This window comes from Ceratosolen solmsi, unplaced genomic scaffold (genome assembly GCF_000503995.2).
Source record: "Ceratosolen solmsi marchali unplaced genomic scaffold, CerSol_1.0 scaffold29, whole genome shotgun sequence".
In the NCBI taxonomy this organism is placed as follows: domain Eukaryota; kingdom Metazoa; phylum Arthropoda; class Insecta; order Hymenoptera; family Agaonidae; genus Ceratosolen; species Ceratosolen solmsi.
Genome location: NW_011948417.1, coordinates 762,455 through 775,424, shown reverse-complemented (window position 1 = coordinate 775,424; position 12,970 = coordinate 762,455). Strand labels below are relative to the sequence as shown.

Sequence of the window (12,970 nt, the reverse complement as noted above, 5' to 3'; positions counted from 1 at the left end):
ATTATGCCTATAGTCTCGAATAATATATTTATTTCATAATGTCAAAATCACGTAAATTAACGGTCGGTGTCGGTGGATTTCGGTAATTGGTGCTTTAGATATAAATCGTCTGCTGTTGCATAAAATCTAGGGATAAAATCACTTTCAATGTTATGCTCGACAATCGAGCGAAACATGAATGAACAATTACATTAAGGATTTATTAATATTAAACTTATTTATTAATATGGATGAGAGAAGAGTGTTTGTGAGATTAAGTAGCGTTTATGCTAGGCTTTCTCTTTATTTGTCAAGCTACTCAGATTTTTCAACGACTTTCCGGCGATAATCACTCGTTAGCTTTTCAATTTTTTTTTTTCAATTTCTGCAATATTCGGTATTCGTTATTATCATTATAATTTAGAGTCAATTTTGGCTCTTAAATGAAACCGGTCGAATGTTTCTTATCATTTTCGCGTGTTTTAATGTACAATATTGAGCAGCTGCACAATAAATAATCTCAATGATAACGACAAACGTGTGACATTAGATGTATTAAGAAATTACACCCACGTAGTATTAATAAATTACATACATCGTTCGAAGAATAAGACAGCGAATAAAGCACATTGGCAAATCGTCTTTTATTTTATGAATCGTTAGTAGTAGTTGAAACGTCCGGAATAGCGGGCGATAGGACGATTATCCTATTGTATTCTAATGCTTGTAAAACTAGGATAACAATAGCTGTCAGGACTTCTTCATGGATCGGGGTGCGATACAAGTAATCCCTCGAAATAATATTAATCCTACTTTCCGTCACCTCGGCATCTCTTCAATTTTTTTTTATGACAAAAAGTACAATTAACGCTCCCGTTTTCATAATAAAACTTAAGTTACGAGCAAAACATAAAAGAAAAAAAAGAGGAGAAAAACTTGATATTTTAAAAATACATAAAGCGATGAAAGGATATCGAAAATTATGTTTTTTTTTATTTTAAAACTTTCTTGATTTATGTATGTAAGTAAAATTTCAAACGCGCGCACACACACACACACACACACACACACATTAAAGATAAGCGTTTAAAAGTTGAAAACTTTAAAAAAAAAAGATATGTGAATTAAACTTTTATCGAAGTTTCAGGTTATGAGATAATTTTCTAAATTACGATCATTCATGCGATATAAAATGATAATTTTGCTTAAATAATTAATATTTCAATATTAATCAATCGACTTTTATTAAACTATATTCATTGTCAAGTAGTACCAAAATAAATAAATTGCGTATATTTTTTTTTTCTAATAGATTTTTCACTTTCTTTTTACAACAAAATAATTTGGATAAATGAATTAACGTGAGATGGTCGATCGATAATTATTTTTTTTTATGTTTTTTTTTTTTTTTTTTTTTTTTTTTGCTAAGCGCGTGCATGTTTATTTAATAATTTTCTAACACAATATCACGAAATATCAACATTTCTTCGTATCCGTTTAGTAATTGTATAATTCAAGGTTTGGCAAATTAAGATTACTTTAAATTATGTATAGTTTGTCTATTGATATTGAATTTATAATCGAATTATTATATAAATATCTTTTGTTTCGTAATGAATCTTTTACTGAACTAATAATTGGCATTCACCTATATAGTCATTGAAAAGAATAAAAATGTAATGTCTATTATATATTGTATATGTGTATGTTGGCGTAGATTACACGACTCGTAAGAAGACATTCATTGAAGAAGTTTACTATATATATATATATATATATATATATATATATATATTTTTTTTATATATATATTTTTTTTTTCAAGAGAATATAATTAATATTTATATGTGAAAACGAGGATGAATGTGCGAGGAAAATGGCACATAGAAAGCCTTTCCTCATAGATTTCGTATCGTATGCGGTCAATTATTGAAATCGCCCATTTGAATTTATAACGATTCATAAATTATTTATCTGTCAAACAGTTTTTAATCGCTGAATAGTAACAAGAGTAATATTACCGCACACTTTCGTTTGTTGAATTAAAAGAGATGTTTGTAATTAATTAGAAGTTAAGCAATTTGTAAGAAATTTCGTATAATTTAAATATTTCTAATTTATTTACATAATAAATGCTAATTCACCAATTACAGACTAATAAATTTATGTTTCTTCTATATTACAAAATATTTTACTTGTCATATGAGATTGCGAAGGCTATTCGTCGAAGCTTTTAAACAAGCCGAACAATATTCATTTCATTATGAAAGTCTGTCAGTGGCTGCTCCCATCGTTCTTCAAAATACACCGCCAGAAGGAATTTTGCGCTTTTGCCGGTCTGCACAGCCCAGGGCAAATGATACTTCAAGTATAGTTGCCGTTGCCTGCATTGTAAAACGATTCATAAATCAATCAGCGAGCATATTGCCAATAGGATAGATATAATTGAATAGAGTAATCGACGAGAGGAAATTAATAATCTTTAAAGCACTGAAAATGCAAAATATTACCTTTCGTAAATTGTCCTCAGGCTCGAAAAGTCCCGAGTATCTCAACATTGACGGCGGGGGGGGGGTTGTGGAGGGGGGGGGGGGGGGGGGGGGGGGGGGGGGGGGGGGGGGGGGGGGGGGGGGGATGGGGGATGGTGGTGATGGGGGGGGGGCTATAAATTTGGCCTTACTTGGGTTTGAGTCTCCCGGAGCCGAAGATCGCCCCGGCAATGCACATCGGCAGTCGCAGCTGGAGCGCCTCGATCCACTTGACGGTTACCTCGCCGAGCATCGTCGTCGGCATCATCAGCGCCGCGTGAAATATGTCGTGCACCTCTCGATATCTCTGCATCACGTACGCCAACTCCACGTTATCGACGAACTGCACCGGCGACCTGTCGTTCGGCGACACCTTCTGCCGATCCAACGTTTACATTTACATTTAAGTATCGCCTCGCGAAATAATAACAACCTTAGCCAATTATATTAACCGAGGCTTCCAAGCTCCGCGTGCACGACGTCGGCGCTCAGCTAAATCAAGCCAATCGTGCCCCTCAAATGCCCGAAAGCGTGGTAATATTGCGTCAGTAGGTGGTGCTTACGCGTACACGCCAGTAAATGTTGTTTATTAAATGACAAATAGAAACGATGGCAAGCGGTCCCAAGTTACCGTCGCCGACGTAAAGCGCGCGCAACGCCACAACCTCCTCCTTACATTGGCCTCGAGAAATTTCCAGTAGGTCTTGCCGAGGCTGTCCTCGGGCAGGCTCCCGAGGTACTCGAGGTCGAGGGTCCCCGTGTTGATACGCGGCTTCTCGGCTATTATCCGCTTACCCTCGGCGGTAGCGAGGATGTTGGTCTGGCAGTGGCGGAGGGCGCGTTCGCCCGTGGTCTCGCCGAGGCAGGCGATCATGTCCCCGCGGAAAGGGTCGAGGATGGAGACGGCCGCGGATCCCGCGGTCAGGAGGGCGCGCTGCAGGCCCGACAGCTTCACGTGGTGGATCGCGTAGTCCTTGACGAAGGCTTCGTGGGAACAGTGCCTCCGGCATGATGGCCAGTCTGAAACGAGCAAGGCCTTTTTAATAGCCGCGACCGATGCTCAATGCTGCTGTTCTCTTCAATTTATTTCACTTTTTTTTTTTTTCTTTACACGAGATATTTGCAAAAGCCTTGAATTTTTATTGCACACGGTTGCTTACTTTTTTCACATTTCGTTGGTCAAAAGTGTCATGCAATTAATTTTCATTGCTTTCCAATTGGGCGTATTACGTGACAATAATTTTTTTCTTCTTTTTTCATTCATTATGTATAATTAAGCATCTATGCCCGTGAGAATTTTAATTCATACGTTGATTAAGAAAAGCTTTAAAAAAATATGACAAGCTCGATTTTTCAACATTTCCATTTATACGTAGAATTTGAATAAAATTAACGATTCTATTTTCAATCCATAATCAATTAAGTTCTTCCATAATTTTTAAAGTACATTCAAGCACTTTCATATTTGTACATAAGCAACATCATTTTGTAATATTATATCTGGTCAGCGTATTATTCAAAATAATTAAAATTTTATCGAGTATTATCGTTAAAAGTAATAGAGAAAATAAATTAAATAGATTCGAATAAGTGCTATAATTCAAAATTTCATTCTATTTATTAAAAAAAAAAAACAAACAAACAAACAAACAAACAAACAAACAAACAAACTACTGAAGAAATAAAATCTTAAAATTTAGGTTTGATAAAATGTAATTTATTCTAGTTAAATTACATTAATTTAATTCTCTATATTTTCAAATGTTTATCAAATTTAAAAGATTATTATATAGATTTATAAATGAAAGTGTAAAGTTTTATATAAATTTCATAATTTATATTCATATATAAATCTAAATTTCTATAAATCTTAATTTAGATTTTAAGTTAATGTATTGAATGAAAAAAATTTGTACACGTAAAAGTATTCTTCTAATAATAAGCGCTCACTTGTATGATAATTTTCATAATAAAAATATCTTCTTGATAATATGAATTTTCCATGCATAGCAGCCTTTTGGCGATAAGTTTATTTTTAAAACCAACAGACACAAGTTTTCGTTAAATAATTTGAAAGGAATAATATTTAATCTCGTAATAGTAGTCTAATTAAATAATCGATCTACGTCATTTATCAAACTTCAAATATAAAACAAAATTCTTAAGTAAATTTTATGACGTAAGTCATATAAAACTTCTTACCTTACAAGCAACTTTATGCTACAATAATGTTTTCTATAATAAAATATTAATACATTTAATTTTTTTTTTTTTTTTTTTTTTTTTTTTATTAAATTGTAATTAATCATAGAAATAACAAATTGCTTTAGAATCGCTAAATTTAAAAATACAAATACACCGAAAATATGATGAAAATTATTCATAAGATATATAATGAATTCATATAATGAAATAGCTTCATAATTCTTTTATCATATGATTTATTATCTTTTTCGTTTCTTTGTACACGTAAAACGCTAGGAACACAAAGATCATCATTACAATTTATAATAATTTAAAAATGCAAAATTTATTAAATGATTTATAAAGTAAAAAAATCATTTAAGTCACTGTGTACTATGGCACACATGATCCTGGTAACAGCAACTCGACTTTGGTATGATCCTAAGGATGAAATTTACTACTAATTTGTCAAGTTTGAACAGCAGTAATATCACCATACACTGAAACGCTATGACACTCTCGTAAAATCACATAAACGATGCTCACTTACATTTGTTCAAAAATCTTTATCCGATATGTCATAATTCGACCATATTGTATGTTTGACTATATTTTTATAATTCACACTGGAAATTACATTAAAAAAAAAAAAAAAAAAAAATAAATAAAAAAAATGAAGAACTTACTCGCTAGTACCTCGTTTCTTTTAAACTCATGTAATAGGCTAATGATAATAAATAATTTTACTATAATATATCCTTATAAATTGTTTGTAAAATTAACAATATATTTATAAAAGCAGGTAAATGTGTATTTTTTTTTTGTTTGTACATTATTGAAGTATATTCTTTTCAAAATTTGTTCACTTTTTTAATTCTTTAAAAAGACTTATGGGTAATCCTTATTATCTTCTGTTTTATTCATACTGTAAAAAGTATTTTGCAATAATAATTATTTATGCATATTTTCTTTTAATATATATATATATATATATATATATATATTATTATTATTATTATTATTATTATTATTATTATTCACAATTTGTATGATATTTGATCCTTTAAAGTTTCATTAAAAATAACATTTATAAAAACATTATTTACAATAACATTATTTAGTACTAGTAATGTACCGTAAATTAATAAAAATAAAAAAAAAAAATATATATATATATATATATAAATGTCATAATTTATAACTAAAACATATTCAAAACAATTTTGCAAATTCAAATTATATTTATGGCTCGCATAATTTATTATCTTGTTCTTCCAATAGAATTGAATGTTTCGGTTGAGCAGATTCTTTTCTACGAAAAGTAACCCAAGTATAAATTAAGCTACCAACTACACTTAAATTTAGCCCTACAAAGTTAATCCAGGAGAATATGTAATCTCCGCCAATTAACATTCCTAAGTATGTCACAGATATATTTTTTAGACAACCAATTATCGTGGTTGTCAGAGCTGAATTGTAATACGTACAAAGTATTACGCTGTATGATAAGACAAAGCCCAAGAAACAGGACATTACAAATTGTATCAAAAACATTGTATTTGTCCAATGAGGAAATTTGGTTGATTTTTCAATATCATCCGTCCACCAAGATATAACTAAAGCTGGGACAATCATGAACAATGAATTATAATACATAAGACCATATTTTCCTAATTCGTTAGAATCTAACTTCTTTTTCATGTATACACCATTAGCGGCAGTGAAGAAATCATTGAGTAAAATAAAAATGTATCCTTCTAAATTGAATGCCAAATCGTTGGAAGCGGCTAGCAAAGCTCCCAAAATCATTGTATAAACACTTAATTGTACAGATGCTTTAGCTTTCACTCCGAGTATATAATACTCGCCAATCATCGTCATTAATATACTAAATCGGCGCAATACAGTAAACATTGGAAGACTTAATTGCTTTGTTCCACCAAGACCAAAAGTCATATTGCAAATATAAATTAGTGGTAAAGGCCAGATTTTGCGAAACGTTGATTTTTCTAGACCAGGAAAGTCAATGTAACCAACTGCTTTGGCTATAAAGAGAACCAAAATTGTTGCCAACATCTGACCAATACCCAATACTTGAAACGAGGGAAAATCAAAAGATGTTAAAACTGTTTTATTTACAATGGTTATCATCAACGATGATAGACCATAACCGAGAGCAGAGCTTATTTTAAGAAAAAACATACTTTGCTGTAGCCTCAACATGATTTTAACTAGCGTTAATGCTCAAATTAAATAGTGTCCTAATTATTAAAAAAGCTATTTCTAATCACAAGGCCTTGTATAAATACATAAAACAATAATCATTGATTATGTTCAGCTTAAATTAACATACACATTGATAATGCCATCTTCATCTTCTTAGCTCGAAAAATTATTGTTTCACAAGTAAAGCGACAGATGTGGTTTGCCATAATTGTAACCAACTTGATAATTATTCAGCTGGTAATGTTCTGAAAAATTAAAAAACAAAGGACGTTAGACAAAATTTTATTATACCATTAAAATTATAATATCACTCGAATGTTACATTATGTTTCGATCGCAAAATTTTTAGCAAATAAATGGCTAAAATTAATATTTATTACTTTATTCTTCATACATTTCACAATAAGATAAATTAACATAAAGATAAATATAATTCTTAAACAAAAATTTATATATATATATATATATATATATACGTATGTATGCATGTATAGTATCAATAAATAGTTATACGATAAATTTTAAACAATGTAATTTTTGTATTATTTTATAAAAATGAAATATATATATATGTATGTACATAACTGTAATTGCGAATTATTTAAATTTTTTTCAAAATTACGGAGATACCGAGAAATAAAGTAAAATTTTCATTAACGATTAAATTAGTTTTTTGTATTTATATACTATTGGACTAATGTTTAATAAAAGTGCGTTAACGTCGTCAAAGATTTATTGTGACAAAATAATTAAAATATCTTACAATATAGGTTATCGTCGCAGTTGAAGCTAAAAAGGACGATGCGCTTATCAAAAGATCAAGTTATAAAATAGTAATTAAAGTTTATTGAAATAAAATATAAGATAAAAATGTTATATTATAGAAATAAAATTTTTTAAATAATCTGTTAAGTATGTAGATTAAGAGATTCATTCGACCGTGTCATTTGTATGATTAAAAGGATGAAAATATTTAATAAACCTGTTCGGTATTCCTTTCAGAAACAGTGTGTATGTTTATTATCAAAGCTCTCGAAATGATTTATAACAAGCAGCAATGGGACATTGGTCAGCAATTCGAAGCAATAAAAATAATAAATTTATTCAAAGAAACGCGTTAAAAGGTACAAAGTGCGTGGCACGCGATTCAATCACAATCGAATGACAAATCCGACTTGACTGTTCGTCTATTCGTAATCTCAACTCTGATTATCTTTCCTTCTCTTTAATCTTTAAGGTTATGCTTTTAATAACACTTCGTCACTTCGCCGATCACCATTTTCTTATTCTTAAATTACAAGGCTTTCGGGTCTCCAGTCTCGAGCGAAAATTATTATTTTCCAAGATCATTATTATGTTGCGGCTATTACTTACGTCTCGTCGAACAATCTTTTAAAAAAAATCACCAAGATACGAATATTGGCAAATTATAAAGGCTACCGGACAGTAATTACGATTATGTAAAAGATGAAGCGGTAGATGGATTTTTATTTAAAAATCTCATTGTGCTCTCAGTATGAAGCTATTTTCTATTTCCCGTTGTTATGTTAGTAATAATAGTTTAAAGCAAAATAGCCTTTTGATAAATCGATGTTTTTGTAATAAAGTTAAAGAGAATAACAAAATAGAGTAAGAACTTGTTTTATTTACACTAAAAGACATACTAGGTTATAATTATATTTTATAGGTTTATTTATATATTCATGCAGTCGTGCGTATTTTTTAATAATATTGATTTTATTGTATATCGATAGAAATAATCGTTTTAATTTCATTTTACACACTGCCTATGAAATTATAACAAATAATGACATTATTGTATGTTGAGTTTAATTTATAAAAATTGGAAATCTTCGGACATTAGACATTGCTATAACGTTCGAATTATTTTTTATTTCTTATGATTAATTGCTTCGATCTGAAATTTCAATAAATTGAATAAAAATTTCTTATTAATAGTTTATTGGAGAATATTAATATTATAATTACTTTCATTAAAATCTTTCTAGTTTAACAATAGTTTTAACAAATTTCAAATACAATTGTTAATTATATACGTTTAATTTTGTTTTGTTGTTGTTGTTGTTGTTGTTGTTGTTTTTCATTTTCTTTTCTTTTCTTTTTTTTTTTTTTTTTTTGAAAGAACACAATGGCATTCTGTGGTTGGACTTGAAATTCATGCTCAAATATCATCAAATTCAAAGTTATTTTCTGGATCGAGTACTGAATTTGGAAATCCAGTTAATTCTTGTGTATCCTACTTCGATTGTGCAACACCAGGAACATTGCCAGTAGGTATCAATTATTTGAAAGCAATCATTTTGAAAAATACAATAAATTTCAAATTAATTATAGGCTTTAAATAGAAAGTGCGTGGAAGCTAGTGTAATTACAGCGCTCGCCTTATCTTGTAAAGTTAATGAAATTTCGCTCTTTGATAGAAAACATTACTTCTACGCTGATTTACCTGTAAGTACTTTTATGAACAATATTTACAATGTACATTCTTAATTTACTAATCACGTAGCGCATGTATTCTTTTCTAGTCCGATAGAATACAAATTAATTGATTGATTAATAAATTAGTATTCCTATTATAAGCTACTATTAATATTTAAGCTAATAATAAAATCTTTCAATTTTATAATTTTTTTTTTTTTATGGCTCCTTATTATCATTTATTACCCTTCAAATTTAAACATAATGAATCATGTAAATATTTACAAAGTAAATTGTAAAATGAGATTTACGTCGTACTTCACTGCATTCTAATAGAAAATATAGAAGCCTATTCGTTTTTTATTTTGTATTTTGTATTTTAATTTATTCATTAAATTATAATACAGTCCATAATGAGACTAGAGCAGCATTTTATAAAATATAAAACAGTTGAATAGCATTAATGTTAATATTTTAATATAGTAATGTATAAAATGACTATCTTTTTCAAACTAATAATATTTATTATTGCAAACAGGCTGGTTATCAAATTACTCAACAGCGCCAACCAATTGCTGTAGATGGAAAAATAAATTTTCACGTATTTACTCCTGGAATTCATAAAGAACCTTATTTCAAATCATGTAAGTTGAAGCAAATACAGATAGAGCAAGACAGTGGAAAAACAATACACGATGATTATTTAAGAAAGTAAGATTTTTGACATATCAACAATGACAAATGAATTTAATTTTATGAAAATTTGTTTCCACAAAATTTATACAGTATCTATACATTTTTTGTTGTTGCAATTAATAAGAATTTATCGATATTCATTTAAATTTTTGTATTATATGAGACGAATCATTTAAGTAATACTTTATATGAAAGTGTAATACAAATCGACCGTAGAATTATAAAATTAATAATAATAGAAAATATTTAATCACACAATTAACATCAAATAATTTTTTATCTGATATCTTATTGTTTCAATTATTTTTTGTCTATTAAGTTATAAATGTAAAACTTAGTAAAGTTGATTTAACATGAAGTTGTAATATTTTGGACAAACATCTTTTCAAATTATGTTTATTACATTTTTTTTTTTAATAAATTTCTTGTTTATAGTATTCGTTACATTAATATTTCTATTGTTTTTGAACGAATCTTATTTTAAAGTTTCTTAAATCAAAAGTAATAATTTCATTAATTTTGACATCACTTACATTATAGGAATAGAAAGTACTTTCAACTTGTTACATTCTTAATGAATTGTTTGCGAATCATTGTAAAATAAAATTATTAATGAAAATTGACAATTGACCTTATTTTTGCTTTAAGTTAAAGGTTTTTATGCTACTTATACTATATAATTTTTACAAAACGTTGATAAAGAAAAGTGCGATTACAAATTTGAGAAACTACAATTTTCTTACGATTAGCTTCCAATTTTTAATATTCTATGAATTATGAAAACTAATTAAAACTAATAATTATGTTTTTTTTTTTTTTTTTCTTTCTTTTTTTTTCAGAAATCTAATAGATTTGAACAGGGCTGGAAACCCATTAATGGAATTTGTGTTTGAACCAACGCTGAATGATGGCGAGGAAGCAGCAGCACTCGTTAAAGAACTTATGCTTATTTTACAAAGACTCGACACATGCTCGTGTAAAATGGCTGGTAGATTTATTATATATTGTTTTAAATTGAAAATAAATCTTTCGTAAATGTAAAGTTAATGTGTATGTAATGCAGAGGGGGCATTAAGAGTGGACGCTAATATATCCATTAATAAATGTAATGAAGCGTTAGGGGTTCGGACAGAAGTGAAAAATATTGGAAGTGTACGATCTGTTGCCGCAGCTATTAAATACGAAATCCAAAGACAAATTAGCATACGTAATAGTGGAGGTGTGGTGGTTAATGAGACACGAGACTGGGATGAATGCTCTGGTAAAACAATTTTTTTGAGGGGTAAAGAAAGTTATCAGGTGAACAGAAAAATATACATTTAAATAGATTTAGTCTTTGTATTAAAAATGATTATTCCAAATAATAACTATTATTACGATTATAATTGTAATATTTTATTATAGATTTTTTTTAATTTAATAGAATTTGTGCATGAATTAATATTAGAAATGCATGGTTTTTGATGTAAAGTGAATATAAATGATTGATATTAGTATTAAATTTAATCTGTATTTAGTTCAGTTCAAGGAATATAATTTCGCTTTTATTATATTTTTATTTGGAATCGATAGGATTATCGTTTCATGCCAGAACCAAATCTACCACCTTTGCACATTCATACCGATGAGACTTCTGAAAATAAGTATAATTTAATCGATGCTGTGGCATTAAAAAATCAAATACCAGAGATGCCTCAAGAAACACGTGATAAACTGAAAATTGAATTTAATATATCCAAGTCATTGATAATTGTTTTGGTGGTGAGTACATCGTTAGAGCATAGATAGATAATTTCATTTAATTTGTCTTTTCGTATGTCGCAGAACTTTCCGGAGCTCTTGCAATTATTTTTCTACATTATTAAAAACAATGGGAAAAGGTCACCAAATATTGTTGCCAAAATCTTAGTATACCAAACTCTAACATTTATTTATAAAAATAAGTTGGATTTAGCTTATTGGTAGGTTTCAATTAATTCAATGAATAATTGTTATTTTGTTAATATTATGTATTTCGAGCGATTCAATTTCAGCTTCACAATAAAGGATCATCTTTGTGAATTGATCGATCTTTTACAATCAGAGAAAATTACATTATTGACAATTGACAATGTATTAATGGAAATTTTAAAGGACCAAACTATGTTTCCTAGCCAGGTAATCCTTCCTTTCATGTATCTTGTAATTTATTAATTTAAAAAGAAATAAAGAAAAGAATTAAAGTGTCGTGTGTGTTTAAACCGTAGATTATCGAAAGGAATAACTGGATTCAAATTAATAACGATGATGAATTGCGAAAAATTTGTCAAGATATTCTTAATAAATATCCACGTCAGGTGAAACAATATAAAGGTGGAAAAAAACAGATATTTAAGTATTTTGTCCGTCAAATCAAAGAGTCAACAAACGAAAGAGCAAATATGTCACAAGTTGTACAAATATTAAACGAACTGTTAAAATAATAAACATAGATATTATAAATAAAAAGATTTTCGAATGTTAATATTAATTAATTTAACTGCCATTGATTATGAATAATTGAATAGATAAAATATGACTTACGAGTCAAAGCGAATGCTTTAATAATGCTTTAATATCAATAAAGTAAACAATTTGTTTTCCGTGAAATTAGTTATTGCTGTTTAAACAGAAAAAAGAGAATTTTAAGGTAGATTGTTCGATATTTCAATTAATCATGAATGAAATATTAAAATAAATATATAGGCTTATTCATTTACGAAATTAAACGCAAACACGGAGCAGTACATATTCCAATTTAATGTTGATAAAAATTTACCACAACTGTTTTTAATGTTTTGTGTAAAAAATTACTAATGGTCATTGGCAAAATCATTGAAAATATAAGATACATGTTCAAAAAAAATTTTTTTTTTTTTTTTTAATTGCATTATCGTTCA

At 28.6% G+C, this 12,970-nt stretch overlaps 2 protein-coding genes across 2 annotated transcripts; one reads left to right on the top strand and one right to left on the bottom strand.

The window, feature by feature from the left end:
- Window positions 1–2,128: 2,128 nt before the first annotated feature.
- On the bottom strand, window positions 2,129–7,166 carry LOC105359584 (ubiquinone biosynthesis protein COQ4 homolog, mitochondrial). The gene is made up of 4 exons (XM_011496205.1): window positions 7,045–7,166; window positions 3,184–3,527; window positions 2,660–2,883; window positions 2,129–2,363 (listed from the first exon to the last, which is right to left on the bottom strand). Exons 1-4 carry the CDS (start codon window positions 7,121–7,123, stop codon window positions 2,213–2,215), a joined length of 798 nt encoding a protein of 265 aa, XP_011494507.1. The 5' UTR covers window positions 7,124–7,166; the 3' UTR covers window positions 2,129–2,212.
- A 1,180-nt stretch (window positions 7,167–8,346) lies between these two features.
- Window positions 8,347–12,539, top strand: GatB (glutamyl-tRNA(Gln) amidotransferase subunit B, mitochondrial). Its single transcript, XM_011496204.1, has 10 exons — window positions 8,347–8,546; window positions 9,061–9,208; window positions 9,273–9,386; window positions 9,895–10,067; window positions 10,892–11,040; window positions 11,116–11,351; window positions 11,625–11,813; window positions 11,877–12,013; window positions 12,086–12,209; window positions 12,299–12,539. Exons 1-10 carry the CDS (start codon window positions 8,434–8,436, stop codon window positions 12,512–12,514), a joined length of 1,599 nt encoding a protein of 532 aa, XP_011494506.1. The 5' UTR covers window positions 8,347–8,433; the 3' UTR covers window positions 12,515–12,539.
- The last annotated feature ends 431 nt before the right edge of the window (window positions 12,540–12,970 follow it).